Below are 18,192 nucleotides of genomic sequence, written 5' to 3'. Positions count from 1 at the left end.
GTAGTTGAACTAATTGCACTAGCTAGTTCTCTTTCTCTCTTTTTCACACTAAGCCACAACTATATATCTGTTTCTTTTTAACTTCCTAAGTAGTGTACTAGTTCAACTATAAAGAATAGTGGTGGGTTACGTTAAAATAATAGCAAAGAAATAGAAAGAAGTTTCCTGTCTATACAATTACGTGTGACAACACGATGAATCGTTGCACGACAAACCGTTGCACGTGATTGTATAGACAGGAAATTTTTCTCCATTTCTTCGTCTATTTTTTACTTAGTTCTACCACAGATCTTTGCTTATCCCTAGGTCTGTTCTTTTGCTCTGCACTGCTGTACTGGTGCAATAAGTTAGAGTGAGACAAATATATATTTGTTAACTTATTGCACCAGTGCAGCAGTGCAGAGCAAAAGAACAGATCACCTGAATGTCCTGTTTGTATTTGACACATACACAGTTTAGCATTAATTCGATTAAACAGCGACATTCCGAGCAACAACAGTGTTCAATCTGTTCACGTAACATTTCGACATGGGCAATTGTTGCACATTTTGTTATAAAGAAGAGTCGTCATACGAAGATCTTACTCCTGATCGAGTATGTATTCAACAAAGGTTATATACGCACTCTTGAATTCTTGCTTGCACGATTGAGTTTCCTTAAGTCGCAGTAACGTATCTTGTAAACATTCGTAATGCTCTGTGAACAAAATTTAGACTTTATATTTTTTATTTTTGTTTATGAAATAATCTTGTATTTGTTATTTGAGTTCTTATTTCTCAATTTTTTAATTTTTATGTTGATATATAACATAAACACTTGAAGTTTTGTGCTATGTGATATATTTGGCAGATTATTTTATATATAAGAATAGTATCCCCATTTGCTTTATTAGGAGACTATGCGGCAGAAACAAGTAGAAGCAGCAGAAAGAAGAATAGCAGAACAGCAACAACGAGGTATAAAAAATATGGATGCTGTTAAAAGACAACAGAAGTTAACATTGGAACGTGAGAGGCAGGAACAAGAAGCTGCTGTCAGTACACAACCTACATTAAAAGTAAAGATATCAACAATTGCAATCTTATATTTGACTGGATTAGTATCGAATATATTTGATTGTATATTTAAATAAGATTTAACTAAATATTATCTACTTATTTCAGTGGCAAGTGAACTAAATTGAAGAGAGGTGTTCTTAATGCTCTGCATGTGTTTAATTGCAAGGTATATAAAATATATTTAAAACAGCAATATCTACTTGATCGTGGTGGTATAGGGATTTCATGTTATACTATATAACAAGGATTTTGTTAAATGACATGCAGAAAATGGTTCTGATAAGTTTTGTTCTATTGACTACAAATCTGAAGTTGAAAATGTCTCAGCATATCAAATTTATGAAAAAAACTGAGTTAAACAGTCAAAAAATTTGTCTTTTTTGGCCATTTTTGAAGTTGTTTATAAAAAAATGAAATTATAGAAACTCGGGGAATAGCTTAAATGAAAGCTTGAATCTTAAGCTACAATCTTAAAATGAAAATAAATAACATAAAATAATTTTTCTGTAACACAGTTTTTTGAGGCACCACTTACAGTGTATGTGTATACTTTGTTTGTTGCACTGCAATAATTAATCTGTGCAAATTAATTATTGGTAAATGCCAAAATCCTATGGTTATTTAATTCATTAATTAATTTATTGAAGTTAGATAATTACTAGGTAATTTATTATATACTATTTAATTATAATTAAATGCTTTTAATTATAATTCAAAAAATTATTTCATGTTATTTATCTTCATTTTAAAGTTGTAGCTTAAGGTTTAAGCTCTCATTTAAGTTATTCCCTGAATTTCTATAACATCTCATTTTTTTTGTAAACAAATTTTTGTTTACTATTTAATTTGGTTTTTCTCATAAATGTGCTGGAATATTTTCGATTTCAGATTTGTAATTGATGGAAAAAACTTATCAGAATCATGTCATTTAACAAAAAAAAATGTTTCGTATGTCATTTAACAAAAAAAAATGTTTTACAATGAATTATTAGCAATATGACATAATTACACAAGTGCAATCATGTACAATTTAAGGATTTACAGAATTAAGTTATTAAGATAAACTTTTTACGTATTTTAATTTAACTAAAATATCATGTTACCTGAAACTAAACTACTTATACTAACGTTTGTTTCTGGTTGACTTAAATTTCATCATATATATATTTATAATAAATGTGCTTTAAGGGACACAACTGATATGTTGTGATTGTTAAGAAGTTTTATATTATATGTTTGAAACTTTATTGCTTCTGTTTAAATCTATTAAATGTATTATTCTCTATTTTCTTACAGTGATATTACATTTATGGGAAATGTATATGATATATTGTTAACAGAGGATTAATTTATCTATTTAAAATATTTAAAACTATATAAATTATATATTTAAATATTTATATATTTGCAATTTTGCACACATGTATTTCTAAATATAAATTACAATTGAATATAACAGCGAAACAAAGAATTGTTTTAATGCATTATTAGTTTTTTTTTTTTAACAAAAATGCACTTTCGTGATTGCCAGGTCTCAAATTTTATTTATGCCTATGCTTAAAAAATGTGTATGCACACTGAGAAACAAGACTAAAAGTGTGTCATTTATATGATATAATCACTTATACAAGAAGATTTATATGTATTGAAATACATTTGATATTTGTAATATTCGATAATTGTGATATGAAAGAAGTAATTCCTCCCAATTAAACTCTGAAATATTTATATCTATAATATTGTATTTGAAATAATACAAAATATACACTTACTGTTATAACACTACTACTATTATATTATATTATGTTACATATATTGTATTGTAAACAGCAATGCACGCTGCATGATAAATGTACAAATGTAATATATCAGCAATTACAAAGAGAATGAAATGATGTTTCAATACATTTTTATTGATTCTAATGTATATCTTTTGTATTAAATTTTGCAAATATTAGAAAAATCTTAATATACATAAATTAGAACTCTTAATATATATATATTATGTGTGTGTATGTGTATGTGTGTGTGTGTGTGTGTAATTTATCTTAAACAATTTCTCGTCACAAAAATGATGTACTGAAGAATGAAACTTCTTATTAGTATATTATTGTACAAAACATTGGAGAACATCATGTGGAATGCTATTAAAATGCTGGAAATGGTACGATATTAAGTATTGTCATTAAAAGTTCGTAAAAAGAATGATGTGCATAGTTTTTATTTGTAAAAATAATCTCGTTTATGCGTATTTTTTACGCGAGAAATATTGGAATGCGCGTTCCGGGGATTAGATGTTGTCTCCCGAAACAAGTTAAAGAAGTCTCATTGTTTCTCTTCTTTTTATATTAGTGTATGTTAGATTGATGTTGTACAACAGCAATATGTCGTTTTCTTTGAATTTCATATTTTTCCTATCCGATGAACCGACCAAGAGCGAAACAACTTTTTCGTCGATTTATTCTTAAGCTCTTTTCCATGAGCAATTTGTACTTCTAACGAGGCTCCGTTATTTAACGCCAACCACGTGTGAATTTCGTCGCTAGCTGCGGACACCCCTAGACATTCATAAACAAATTTCATACAGCATATGTAAACACTGAATATAATTTAGTAATTAATTATGTAATATCTAATAATATATTAAGTTTAATACAACTATAATAGTATGATAAAATATATATAATTGAACACATTGCATATTACAGAAAAATATTTGAAAAATATTATACCTAGCAATTCGTGTAAAGTTATACGCCGACTAGCCAACAATTCCTTGCTGGCACTCCTGATCTCAAATATTAGTAACGCTTGTCTCGGTACGCTGTCACCTTCTATATGGAAATCGATACTGAATTGGGGATTAGGCATAGCTGGCAGTAGTCGTGATTTGGCGATGGTCTTACCGCCATTAGCTGACATGATTTTATCTGGACTGGTGCATCTGGAAATTTTCGGCTCGATCATCGATTCTGCAAACTGACATCATTATACACGCGACGTAAACATCGGATTTACTTACGTCTGAAGCTTCACGCGACAATATAATTGGGCGATATGCGCCACGTGAAGGCCTTGTGCTTGGAGAACCTTCCCTTCCACACCAGAATACTTCTCTCTAGTACCGTTAACGATTTTCAGATCTACAAAGAATTATATGAATCTATTTTATACGTCAATATTAATTTTTTCAAATTGCATGAGGAGATATTACTTTCCAAAAGAAAGACGACTTATCATATGTACAAAAGTAATAATTAATAATGTATTTTCATTTTATTTTCTCAGTTCTTATGTTTTTGAAATCAATTATAAATATGTCATACAGTCGCATTTTAATTTAAGGGAAGTTAGTTTAGATAATCGAAAAAATAGATTTTTACAAATTTTTTTCAAAGAAATGATTAAAGATATAAGGTTTTGATCATATTATTTTTGACTATACTATCATTATTCCAAGCATAAAAATTTCTTTTATTTACAAAAAAATTGAAATTTCGTCGTCCAGATTTTTTATACTAAGTATGATGTCTCTAACTAATATATTATGAACATTACAACTTGTGTATAATCTGATATTGTAATAATCTGAAACAAGTGAGACAATAAATTTAAAAGCTATTAAATTTGCTGGAGGAAAAACCTATGTTATATGTGCAGAAAATCGAAATTTAACAAAATGGCGACATTATAAGTAATTTTTCTATTTTATTTTTTATTTAGTGTCCTATGAAAAATATTAATTATAGAAATTTTCCAAAGGATTTAAGTTCATCCTTCAGTAAGTTTAATAGTTTTTAATTATTTTTGTATCTCACTTGTTTCAGATTTTACGTGAGCTGTAATATTGTCCATCATTTAGACATATCCGGCACAACCGTCCTAAACATAAAAACTTGAACGGAAATTCAACTTTCTAAAATAATTTTTTTATACTTAAAACATAAACTTAATGATAAATAATACGGTCAAAACTGTATATTGATATCTACATTTATTTCTTTGAAAAAAATTTATGAAAACTTTTTACTTTTCGGCTATTTAAACCGAAATCCCCCTAAAAAACACATTTGTGGAATGTTTCTACACATAACTACGTTGAATCATTACGAGATATTGAACCAAAGATTGACATCGATCTTCTCAATGCTAGCCACTAACCATTCGGTCTCAATCTTAATCGCGGGCTGGGCTGCCTTATCCTACCCAGCATATCTGGTTGTGACACCGCGTGAGCCAGACCGGATTCCGACAAGAGTTCTGTTGCATCGGCTTCTCCTCCGCCTCTAGGCTCTAGACTCAACGTGATGCCTTTGTTCTCGTTTTTATCCTCTATATTTACTTCCGATCGGAATCTACGAAGTTTTAAACCCCTCTTCACCTACAATTACATGACGTGCCTTGAGCTGACATGTTGACCACGACGATCCGATGCATTTATACCTTCTGTTTCATCACGCGGAAACTGTTGTATTGTGGTAACTTCTTTCCGAAGCTCTGCTCAGGACTGGGTGTGAGACTGTGATGAGAGGACCGTCTCTCCCCGTTTTTGCTCGTGTCGGCCTCTTCGACGGAATTATCTGCGGCGGATTCCGCGATGACTTTCGGAATCCAGAAACTTGTTGTCCCGTTTACCTCGTTCGATTCTTTGCTGGTCACGCTGGCTTTATCTGCATCACAAACGATACCAAAATTCTATAATAAACTGTATCGAGCGACAACCATTGCTACGTTTATTAAATGTTGAGATCTACTGCACTGGATAAGGCTACCAGATATATCACAGACATATGTCACTTTAACGTTACCAGACTGGCTGGACGTAGTCGGTTTCAGAAGAGTGACAGTGCGCGGTGGAGGCGGTGGTGGCACTACTGGATCTAAATGCAGGCGTATTTTGGACTTCTCCATAGAAGGTCTTCGCACGATACTCGACAAAGAATCCGGCTCAGTGTTAAGACGGGAGGAGTTGTCGCTGATGTTGCTGGTTGCGTATGTACTTTGCGTCTGAAGCGAATAATTCCAAGTAGGGATTCAGCAGGATTCAGGGAAAAGTGAAGATTGTAAGATATCAACACAATATCAAATAATATTAAATTATATATTAAGTAAAAGTAATAATAAATATCGTTACAGAATAACAATATTATATGAACATTATACCTCACATTCCTCCGACAAGACTTTGATTTTCAGCTCCACAGATCCCGTTTTGGTTCCCCTGAGCGTGAACCAATGGGACTGATCGGTGCTTGACAACTTTCTGATATCGTCGAGAGTCAATGATACTTTTCCGAGGTAGTCCTTCATGCCAAAAGTATCATGATCCCATAATACCTGTAATGGTCGATTAAATGATCATCCTTTGATTCTAAGCTAACAACATAAAATCTTTGTGCGAAATATTATAAATTTGCGAAATTACGATATCTAAAGTTTCTCCGGCTCTCGGTAAGCCCATGATGGAACTTTCATCCCAGCAAGGATTCAGCGTTTTCTTTTTTATGCTACTCTTGTACTTCGTATCGTTGTTCAGCTTTAATTCACAGAAAGGATCGCTGAAGCCATTCAAATCTTTCGCGACAAGATCCTTTGCGCGTAACAGCGTCACCTCCATCAAGCCACTTCCGGTGGAGAGTAGACTGGATATATCGGAGGAGGCGGGATCGACATCTTTATGTGTTAATAACAGTTTCTGAAAGCATTTCGAAAGTTGAGCAGGGATAATATTTGTATAATACTCCATTGACAGGATATTATTGACAGAATATATATAGTGAGATAATTTTTTTCTTCTTTGAAAAATGCAAGATTTCACAACTAACAGCTTGTTGCATCCACGGTAGACTGTTCCGTTTAATTTTTGGCTCGTCGTCTATTATAGTTGGAACTATGCTGCTCCTACGGCTAGTAAGTACTTGTTGTATACTCTTGACAGGATAAAACAGAACGGAGACTGTCATAGTGGAGATAATGTTGGAACCATTGAGCGTAAGTTCTTTTCTGACGACCCAAGTCGTTTCCTTAAAAGAAATGAAAGAAATAATAAATTAGCGTTTAACAAATAATAAATTAACATTTCTGTAGCAAGATTTTGTGTTAGTCGCGGTATAATATACAAAATATATTATATACATTGTGTAAAAACTAAACTATTTAGCGCAATACATTTATAACTTGTAAAATTCTTTTCACAAGTGAAAAGAAATATATGACGTTATATTTAATTATGGTCGTTACATATATCATGTATTTATATCTCATTCTTATATTAATATTAAAACGTCCAAGAATGATAATTCTATTTGGTTACCCGATTTATTTCGATTCTTTGCAATTGTAATATTTAAAAATTCTCTTTGTTCCTCATCATTCGTGTCAATGAAGACTTCTGAATATACTAAAAATATAATTTATAGACATTTTATATCATAAAGAAATTACAATTTTCATAATTTTTTCAAACTTATAATTATAAGTAGTACTTTATAAGTAATAATAATATTTATTTTTTTTATAATTTCTACTTTATAATTTCCTACAGATGCATCATTATTATAATTATTACTTACTAGCTTTCTATAATTGCTATAAAAAGATTGATGAATGGACATAAAATAAAATAAAATATAAATTTATTTGAGATTAACAAACTAAAATTTCAAATAATAATTTGTATATTGCTTTTATAACATGACAATTAAATAAAAATAACTCTCTTGGACATCTAAGAAAAATCAAAATAATTCATCACAATATTATCGGTCTCTTCCATTATGCTTTCAGTGTATTCTACTTTAAAAATAATTAAAAATTACGAGAGATCTCTTTCTTTTTCCTAAATCACAAGAATTATAAATAACGACAGAAAGAAGACGTAAAAGAATCGATTCAATTGGGCAGTCCAGTGTTAAATGGTTCAGTTTGAAGAAGAATCATTGAATTACCTGAGACAACGACAGCATAGCCAGTCCAAGCATATCTGTGTCTACCGATTTTGATATATTCCACGAATAAATGACGAAGCTCAGCGACACTTGAGTGTAATCTTGCACTAGAAACTGTGCTCTGCAGTCCCAAACCGGTGAAGTGGTTGAGCGGACATAGTGTGTTGTTTTCACCTGAAAGTTCACGGAATGACGATTTATATCGTATCATCTTGTGTCGCGTAAGAAAAATATTGTATAAATATCTAACGATAATGTGAATTCGCTGTTTAAAAATCCGATAAGGATTAATGGAAATATATACATATTTCATTGAAATACTATATGATTTTATCTTATCATTTTTATCGGAAATTTCAATTCCTCATATTTGAATTTATATAAAAAAATTACTACTTTATTTCGTTTTATAACGTAGCGTAACTTATTTTTAATGATTAAATATATTAAATGATTAAATATGTATCTGAATACACATGTCTTCCTATGTAATTTTATCATTCTTTATAAAAAACACGACTCAGCTACGTATATATATATATATTTTTTTTTTTTTTTTCTTATATAATTCTATCAAATCTTTTAAACAGGATCACATTTACCTTCTTCCGATTGTTGAATAACATGCAGTAAGGGTTACACTGAGTGGTGTCGCTGTTGAGATTGTCGGCGGAATGAATGTAAACCACCAGTACGCCTGAAAATTGCGAGATCCACTGCATTACGAGCAAATCCCTACGAAACTTTCCATCGTCTCTACGAATTTTCACGGACAAGCGAACGATAAAATATAAGGCTGCGCTTGACTAAGTCTTTACTATCTGACGAGCTACGTCTCGTACAGCAAAATCATCAAGCGCGCAATCTAATCAAAACAATGCGCTAAATCAAAGAATACACGGTCATGCTCAACGAACGCATTCATCACTCGACACATCGATTAGGTTTACCTGCTTTGTTCGCTCTGTGGTAAGAATCTCGCGACACTGAAAATATTTCATACGATAATACTGATCGCGGAAAGAAGAAAATACTTCGTAGAGCCACGGTTTATCGTGACTTGATATGGTTTACAGTTGATTTCTCTTTTTCTCGTACGTCTTACTTTATTATAGGTTATAGATTTCACATTTTTGCACGTGTACATACCTGCAAGATGTAAATTATCGACCGTTAAGTCCGGTTGCGGTAAATCGGGATCCAAGTGCGGAAGGGCGGTGTACTCCAGCCGCGCATTGATATTTGGAATACTAGCGCTATTACGGGACGGTTTCTTCTGTTGCAACAAGGTTTCGACACTGTCAAACGAGATAAATGAATTAACGTTAAGTCGGGGAAAGCCGTGCTTTATCGCAAGTCTTTGGCTTTCAGCACAATTAGTTAATTAATTTAATTAATATTCGATAGAGTATCTAATAATCTTGATAGTATTTAAAACTCTTGGATACTCATCGTAAACCTCTTAATTGATGACGTCAGAAGTGAGAAACACTTCCTAAGGCTACCTCTTAAAACTACCTTTTCTCATGATTCTGCCATGTTCGTTTTACGGTTATTTATTTTATTGGTTGTTAGAGAATGAAAAGAAAGCAGGAGTTTTGAGCGTGTATTTTCTTATTCTTCTGATGTCATAAGTCAAGATAGCCGCGATAAATATCCAGAAGCCTTAATTATTTTATTCAATTCGCTTGTTTTTAATCTCTGATAATTGATCTTTGAATGGTAATTAAATTTCGAGTTATATTATATTGGAATGCACTCCAGTATAATATTCTACACACTGCGCAAAATGCGATTAACGTGAAAAACTTAATATTTACACTGACGACGTAACATTGAAGGAACCAATGTGCTATACTGTGCGTATTATACCAAAGGCCATTATAATACAGTCTTCAATTAACTCGTCGTCGGGAAGGTCTGAGAAACCTCACGCATTCCATTTCGTTCTTTTTGTAATATCTTCAGAATTTTTTTCTGTTAGCTGTTATTAAATCTCAATATTCCATTGAATCATGAGAGATATTATAAAAATAAAAAAGAGAGATATTATAGAAATAAAAAGGAGAAATTATAAAAATACAATCAAAAAAAGAAGAAAAAATCCAGCATATTTCACCTTTTTAATGACGAGTTAAACGTGAGCAGCGCTACTTACACCTGCGAGTTCTCCCAGTCGTAAACTCCCAACGCCAACTCAAACTGCGCTAGAGTGATGGTACTAACGAGTCGTTTCGCTTTCAGCTTGATCGTGATTCTCTCGTTGTCCAATGGCCCGACCAAGAAGGACACGTCTTCGGCCCATGTGTTACTTAAATTCGAGGTGATTCGTCTCTGATCACCCACTGTTACCGCGAGCCATCTCACCTCATCGGCGATGTTCGCTAGCAGCGGAGAAAGGTTCATTGCGATTTACTTTCTAACGAATACATATAATCACTCATAACAATAGCTTACGCGACGATCTTATAATACGACTTCATATATGCGTTCACGACGGTAACAACTATCGTTAAAGACCGAAAAGTATGATTTAATTATCGTTTCGATCGTGTGAAAAGAAAATTTCACGTTGGTTAGTTCATTTCATTCTAGATGGTTGGACATTAATGTAAACGAAGCGAAGCGAAGTTTAGTTAACGTCAATTAATTAAAGATAGTTCAATCAATAGATAGTTCGATCAGTTGATCGACCAGGTAATCGACTTAAACAGGCAAAGTTAACGGAGACTTCTCTATTTAAAATTATGGATGCAAAACGATGAGTTTACGCTTAGTCTGAATTTCAGTGCAAATTAATTAATTATTTATGCACTCGCATTGATTTAGATTTAAATCAATCATTGTTCATGCATTTGCATTGATTCAGATTGAAATCTTAAATCTCACACTGAGAAAAAGATACTTGAAAGTTTATTTGTGAGATGTAATCCTACAATTATATTCCCATTTTATTTATAGAAAAATAAACTTTACTTTATATATTCTATTTCATAGAAATAAATTTTATATCCTGTAAATAAATTTTTAATTTATACAAGTAAATTTTTTCTTTCTTAATGTATATAATAGGAAAAATATTAACCATAAGAAAAATATCAACTGCAGCAATAAACTCGCTGTAATATATGGATACCTAAAAATATAACTGTCAATAGGCATATATTTAGGTATGAGACCGATGTAACAGCAAAAACTTTACAGCAGCAAATTTTTAGCTACAGTAACAAATATATTTTTAGCGAATTATGGTTAGCTGCGGCAGTGAAATTTTTTCTTTCCGCGATACGTTATTGTTTTGTAACCATTATTTTAAACAGGATTTTACTTCAAGTGGTCTTTACCGGGGCAGCCGCTTTGACACAGAACAACGGTGAGCACCCCTTGTGGCATGGAATTAGTCACGGAATCCAGTCCGGGACCGGGTCGCTCTTGCGCCCTCAGATCCATTTCCAGGTGGCCTGGGTCGACCAGCCAACTAGCCAACGCGTCTGTGACCACCGCGTGGATCCAGGTCTTGATCAGAGGTACTTCCATCATCTGCACCGCTCGTAAAATCCTCACGCTGAACCAGACGTCGGGCTTCTCCAGGAAACTCACACTGAGCCCGGTCGCGTGCGGGAACGGCGCCGATGTGTTCAGGTTCAGATTGACGAGAATCGTGCCCGACAGCGACAACTTCTCCACCGCCAGGTCGATGTCCATCCCGACGCTATCGAGGTATTTTTACAAAATACATTATATATTCACATGTTTATTTTTTCTCCAAAAACTCGAGAAACATGTTTGGCTTTGAAAATCACATAATATCACGATATTGATTATTTATTAACATTAATTACTCATTAAATTAATAGTTTATTGATTTCTAATTTCTTTAACGTGAATTACTTTTCTTTCAGATGTAAATAAAGAGTTGCAAAAATACAGGGGGAACCAAAATTCAGACACATTTTAATTCGACTGTTCCAATGATAAAAGAAAACACAAGCGAAAATGTAGAACGTATGCATAAATATACGTTTAATCTGGATTAAGGGTTTGCCACATACTTGAGAATTTTACCGACAAGATACTGTTTTTTTTTCTGCAACGTTTACATTATATTGTTTGAGCAGATGGTAAAACTGCATAGAAGGTAATACAGCTCCGATTTTTTCTTTTTGAAATATGCTATAGAAAATGAAATTCTGAGTAACTTTTTCCTACAACTATACGGCGGTCTTATATAGTTTCGGAGATATTCGATTTTAAAGTTTACATGTTATAAATGGATCGGTAAACCTTTACATTAGTGTACCTCCTTCGGATGACCTTGACCTTGACATATGTTGTAAAGGTGATGACTCTGGGTAACCTTTAGAAGGTTTTAGCCGTCGCTCGTTTTTTGTTAAAAAGTTATTAACAAAAACAGTTTATTAATGCCATATAGTTTTGCGACACTGCATAAATTAATGTGCACATATAAATACGCACAGTACACGTATATACGCGGGGGAGGGGCTCCGACCCTCCCTCTGCAACCCCCTCCCAAAAAACTAATCCTAACCTAACCTATCTATTGAGATATGATAATAACTATACATATATATACGTAACCTAATCTATATTTTTATACATAATACATAAACCCAATGTATATTTTTATACATAATTTGTCAATAGAAAGTAGTATAAAAATTCAAATACAGGTACTGTTTACGATATTTTTTGCATATAGTGTAAATTGAAAGATCTCAAACATTACCTGCATTTATATTCTTATATTGTTTTTTATTGACAAATTATGCATAAAAATGTAAAGATTGGATTGCGTATATATATGTACAATTTAATATCATGTTTCAATAGTTAGGTTAGGTTAGTTTTTTGGGGAGGAGGTGCGGGGGGAAGGACTCTGCCCTTCCACCGCGCATATACGTGTACTTTATTTAATATGCGTATAGTGTATTTCTAGATAAAAATACAATAAAGTCTATTTATAACATATACACTTTAAAAACTTTAAAGTCGAGTATCTCTGAAACTATATGCGAGCGCTATATAGTTGTATAGGAAAAAGTTACTCAGAATTTCATTCTCTATAACATATTTCAAAAAGAAAAAAATCGGAGCTGTGTCGCTTTTTATGCAGTTTTACTGAGCAGAATTACAAATGCTTTTACACAATAAAGATGCGTGCAAAAATGAATTTAAACATTGCTCTAAATGTGTAATGTAAAAAATGATAAAAAATTAAAAAATTGACATCTCGAGCTGTCAGTTAGCGCAAATATTTACCAAATACAAAAGTTCCGTGACTTGTACATCCTAAAAGTGTGTTTGCTCCACTCAGGGAAATTTCAACAAACATTGCTGTACGTTTACACAATTGGAGTTAGAAGCTTAAAAATATTAAGTTTACAGAAAGATTTCTTTATATACGTAGGTAGGTTTTTCGTTAAATATGGTAAAATAAAGTGATACACATTTATATATGATTTATATGTACGAGAAATACGAAAAGCGCGATCGAAAAGAGCGAGTGATCATCTCTACTTACGATATTTTTTGAATTCGTCATTCCCTTAATCTTGAATAAAATTTCTCTTAAAAACAATGCAAAGAAAAAATAAAAATCCAATAAAAAGAGCATACAACGGGACACGTGTACGTATTTCTTTTTCTTGTTGAAGAACGAGAAGCCTTGGGATGATTTTTTAATTAATACGACAAGCGCTTCGTGTTTCTCACCCTTTACCAAATAACCGCGTGGTAATGAGCATACGGAATTGCTCGCAGTCCAGCCGCAGGTCGGCTTCAATGGATAGTTTGGTCTGCCCAGAATGATGTCCATTAGGGAGATCATCGTCATTGCAGTAATCGAGAGTTCTCACGCGAGTAATGCACGGTGTCTGCTCGCCGAGGGTGAGTTCGCGCAATTCTAATGGACCTGAAACGAGGATCTCACGATAGTATACGACGACAACGACGTAGGTAAACGACGAAGTAATTTGAGGTCCTTTGAGCGCCGGTGATTAATTTCTTTAGCGAGCCAACCTGGTCTACCTTTCTTCCGCAAGTGGCCTAAGTGTTTCTTAGATATGCGCTTACCTAGTATACCGGGTTTGGCTTCATTAAGGAGAGGCTCCAGTCGTTCCTTTGCCAAGGAAAATATACTAGCGGCGCTGAATCTCCACCTGCGAGAATTATACTCGATATTATGGACGAAAATCACTCACTATCATTACATGAAAATGTTTGTATGCTTATAAGTATGCGATAAAAATATATGATAAAATATGTATGACATATAATTAATTCAAGATGGTATAAAATTGTATCTTATTAAGAAAGTTGTAAGATAAAATGGATTTGTTAAGAATTTATTGAAACCTGCATTATATATAATTCGAAATGTTATCTATTTAGTTAGAAAAACTGTGCAATTAAAAAAAGATAATTTTTTAGTTGAATTGATTATTTGTTAATTAAAATATTGGAAACTAAAGTAATAAAACTAATTTAGTACGCCAAAAGTTAACACTTTTTGTCAAGTTTAGTTTGATATAATGTTTTTGTCAAGTTTAATTTAATTGTACTGTTTTTAATTTATTATAAGCTAAAATTAGCGTTATTATTGAAAAATTATTATGATATTAAAGACTAATATACCGACATTATACACAAATTGAGAATTATTGACCGTCTTGTTTGGAATATATAGAAGTGGAAAGTACATAATTTATAGTAATAATCAAGATACATATATTTAACACTTATATACCTCTTTCTATTATCCATATATCTCTTTTTGATCAACTAATACATAAATTAAGCATAAAAAACATAATATTTCCCGTATTTGTAATATTATTGTAATATTGTATGTGCGTGTGTCCATCTCTAATTTGTCTCAAATTAATACTTATTGCTATTAGAATAAAATAAATGTATAAAAACATAATTTTCTTCGACAGATATTAACTTTATGAGTGGTACCCTTATTGCGCTACTGAGAATATAATATTTAGCCTTATAGCCTTCTTAAACGATCATATAATTCCATTTAGTCCATTTAGTCCAAATACACGTGTCTGTATCATTAAAATATAAATTTGTTAGATAACTTTTATAACGCGTCTGATTGTTATTTTGCATAATAACGAAATCATGATAAAATAAATTCATAATATAATCAAATTAAGTAAAAAAATCTGGATATTACAATATGACTGACTTTTCTAAACATGAAACACTTTTATGAAACACAATTTCTCGTCCCGATTCATGCGATTACTTTCGCGATCAGCAACGCAGAAAATATGTTTTTCATACGCACTGATTACTTGGATCCTTTTTTTTGACCGAGTTTTCGAGTCTTCGTGAGCAAATCTCTCGAGAAGTCTCGCCTAGTGCGTTCAGACACGGCTCATTAAACATTCAGTTTAATTAAGCGAATGGCCAGATTTAATACGATAAAACGTTCTTCAGCGCGTAAAAAACGCGCAATGTCGTCTCGGTGTCACGACAAGTGTGTCATTTTGAGCTTATCGCGCTAATATCTCATTTTCGCCATCAATAACGAGTCGATTCGCATGATGCACGATACGCCTACATACTACTTCATAAATAGATCGAAAAACAAGACCGGACGGGTGAGTTAATACGCCCACAAATTTTCCTATCATTTTTTAGAATGAATTAATAATATCCCGTCGTCCTTAATTGACGCTTTTACGGCAACTTCGCTGTAAATCACCGCTACATATTTCTTTTGTATATATCTTTTATATATATTTCATCGCTACATATTTCTTTTGTATATATTACGTTAAACCAATAGTTGTATTAATAGCCAAGAAAGTCATTGAATTAAATACTTAATATTTTATATTTTATCGATGTAACTATCACGGAAAAAAAGATTTCATTGCTGCAGCTAATCATAATTTGCTGAAAATGTATTTGCTGCCATAATTAAAAATTTGTTGCTACAAATGAAACTTTTGCTACTGTTGCTACTTCAACGATTTCATAGTCAAATATATGCCTACTGGCAGTTATTTAGGTATTCATATGTTATATTTTTAGTTATACTTTTAGGTATTCATAAATTACAATGAGATTTAGCTATCATATACATATTCTTGCTGTCATAACGAATTTCCTGTTCCATAGCGAATTTGTAACAAATTTTCTTTTCCATATATTATCGATACACACAGAAAAATACATACTATATTCAAGTAAATGCTATTTGTTTCAAATATTTTATAAGTTTATATATCTGTAAATCGGTAAATACCATAATTTCATCATAAACATCAAGTTTATTTACGATATATTCCAAATTCTAGTAATTTTTACACTTTAATCAAGAATATTAAATTTGAAAAGACAAATTTTTCTGTTTGCTAATTTATATATTGTCAAAGTAACTTTTCTTGATAAAGTATTATAATATTTTTGTAAAGAGAATAAATTTTTCTATCGAGTACATGATAATATATGAATTCTTTCAAGGTTTATGATGAATATTTTTTAAGACTATCACATTGAGAAAAAAATACTTAAAAATTTATTTGTGGGTTATGAAATTTATTTTTGTGAATAAACCTTATATACCATAAATAAATTTTCAAGTATTTTTTTCTCAGAGTATCAAGAAAATACTCTATCTTGAAGTTAATCTTATCGAAGCTAATTTTGTTGAAGTCAAGTGTTGAAGTTAATTACTTAAATGAAGGAAGATAACCTGAGTAATCGCTTTTGTTAGTAGAGTAGGATGGTAGTTTTCTGTGTGTAGACTGCTATTTGTCTCGGCAAATGTGGGCCTATAATAAAGTTAAATTGCACTTGTAATTCTATATTATCACCTCTCTCTCTCTCTCTCTCTCTCTCTCTCTCTCTCTCTCTCTCTCTTTTCTTCTTCTTCTTCTTCTTCTTCTTCTTCTTCTTCTTCTCTCTGGTGAAAACCGTGGCTCTAAGATACAATTGAATTTTGATTGTCAGCAGTGAAGTATTGCTTTTGTTTAAGCGTCATCGCGGACACGCGGACCCGAGTCTATCTATGGGTTATTATCCTGCTGCTTTCTGGATTCTACGGGATTCTATGAGACTCTCGATTCTATAGAAATTCCTCCGAAGTCGTCGTTCGTTTCCTGTCTTTGCATATGATCAAATAAACGCCAGTGTGCTCGACGCCGCCGCCGCCGTCGTCTGTTTCCTTTATACGCACGGTGTATATAGCGTGTCGCTGAATTCATTGCTTTTTCCCCGCGCATGTAGATGTTCTCCATTGGGTCTCCTCGCGGCGAGAACCCGCAGCTGGTTGTTCAGGAATGCTCGAACAGGTCTATCAACTATCCAAATAAGTAGCACTCTTTCCACGCCTATTCCCGCCTGCCGTACCGGCCGTTTTCAGGTACTGACAAACGAGGAAACCTCAAAAGGAGCAAAGGAACATCGCCCGAACGCGTACACCATCTCAAACTATACTTTTCTCTGATACATAATGCTCTCGTGAAATTGTGACAGCCGACTCGCGGATTTGTATGAATTCGATCGAATCTTATATGAAATTTATTACCTTTTGCGAGGGTATGAAAGAGAATTAAAAAGAATTTAATGTACATGTTCATTACACGAATTGAAATTTCTGGGTTTCAAAAGCGAGATGTCGGATCTTAAAGCCAAATCACACTAGCGATTAGCGATTGACGATTGACAATTAAAGATTAGATTTTAACGAATCAACAAGCTTCAGCCTTGGCTTGCTTTGTTCCAATTGGTCAAATTCCAGTCTTCAATCGTCAATCATCTATCGCCAATCGTTAGTGTGATTTGGCCTTTAGGGACTTTCCGTTGTCCCCTTTTACTCGCAACGTATCGATACCACTCAGCGATATGATTGAATGTCAAATATTCAGGTAGAGAGTAATTTGCTTTAGCGTATTTTATAATTCCAAGTATCGATTCTCTTTTTCGTATCTACTAATGGAAATGATATTCAGTCAGTTCCCTTATCAATTTTAGCGTTTATTCCGTCCGACGTGTGTCGGCCACGACGGACAAAGATTTTATCCGCGGCACCGGCAGAAACGTGAAAGGCCACATCTATACACATGTGCGGCAGGAATGTGGTATGTTTACAAATGCGTATGTAGTACTCGTTCTCGAACCGGGAGTTCGTTGGCCTTTCCAAT

General features: G+C 32.8%; 2 protein-coding genes across 10 annotated transcripts in view; one reads left to right on the top strand and one right to left on the bottom strand.

Moving 5' to 3' along the window:
• Positions 1 to 272: 272 nt before the first annotated feature.
• Positions 273 to 3,260, top strand: LOC116845854. Of its 3 annotated transcripts, none has more exons than XM_032819225.1 (4): positions 273 to 594; positions 893 to 1,033; positions 1,164 to 1,224; positions 2,355 to 3,260. In XM_032819225.1, exons 1-3 carry the CDS (start codon positions 529 to 531, stop codon positions 1,176 to 1,178), a joined length of 222 nt encoding a protein of 73 aa, XP_032675116.1. In that variant the 5' UTR covers positions 273 to 528; the 3' UTR covers positions 1,179 to 1,224; positions 2,355 to 3,260. The 3 variants fall into 3 exon arrangements, with proteins under 3 accessions (XP_032675116.1, XP_032675042.1, XP_032674955.1); XM_032819151.1 differs by having other exon boundaries at positions 314 to 594; positions 893 to 1,057; XM_032819064.1 differs by lacking the exon at positions 2,355 to 3,260 and having other exon boundaries at positions 322 to 594; positions 893 to 1,057; positions 1,164 to 1,229.
• The window catches only part of LOC116845583 (tricalbin-3-like), a 56,379-nt gene continuing 40,721 nt past the window's right edge, over positions 2,535 to 18,192 (bottom strand). For 6 of the 7 annotated variants that reach the window (XM_032818704.1, XM_032818779.1, XM_032818638.1 and 3 more), the window contains 17 exons: positions 14,099 to 14,184; positions 13,739 to 13,937; positions 11,350 to 11,717; positions 10,164 to 10,389; positions 9,155 to 9,303; positions 8,956 to 8,991; positions 8,608 to 8,702; positions 8,006 to 8,179; positions 6,884 to 7,081; positions 6,484 to 6,753; positions 6,222 to 6,395; positions 5,867 to 6,065; positions 5,502 to 5,728; positions 5,220 to 5,439; positions 4,081 to 4,201; positions 3,791 to 4,002; positions 2,535 to 3,616 (listed from right to left, as the gene is read on the bottom strand). In XM_032818704.1, coding sequence (XP_032674595.1) covers positions 3,462 to 3,616; positions 3,791 to 4,002; positions 4,081 to 4,201; positions 5,220 to 5,439; positions 5,502 to 5,728; positions 5,867 to 6,065; positions 6,222 to 6,395; positions 6,484 to 6,753; positions 6,884 to 7,081; positions 8,006 to 8,179; positions 8,608 to 8,702; positions 8,956 to 8,991; positions 9,155 to 9,303; positions 10,164 to 10,389; positions 11,350 to 11,717; positions 13,739 to 13,937; positions 14,099 to 14,184 — 3,109 coding nt within the window. In that variant the 3' untranslated portion in view covers positions 2,535 to 3,461. The remainder of the gene's footprint in view (positions 3,617 to 3,790; positions 4,003 to 4,080; positions 4,202 to 5,219; positions 5,440 to 5,501; positions 5,729 to 5,866; positions 6,066 to 6,221; positions 6,396 to 6,483; positions 6,754 to 6,883; positions 7,082 to 8,005; positions 8,180 to 8,607; positions 8,703 to 8,955; positions 8,992 to 9,154; positions 9,304 to 10,163; positions 10,390 to 11,349; positions 11,718 to 13,738; positions 13,938 to 14,098; positions 14,185 to 18,192) is intronic. The other variant, XM_032818547.1, reaches the window with a different exon arrangement.

This window comes from Odontomachus brunneus, unplaced genomic scaffold (assembly GCF_010583005.1).
Source record: "Odontomachus brunneus isolate Ranch 3 - 2012 unplaced genomic scaffold, Obru_v1 Obru_scaffold_001, whole genome shotgun sequence".
NCBI classification, from domain to species: Eukaryota; Metazoa; Arthropoda; class Insecta; order Hymenoptera; family Formicidae; genus Odontomachus; species Odontomachus brunneus.
This window is presented reverse-complemented; position numbering and strand designations above follow the sequence as displayed.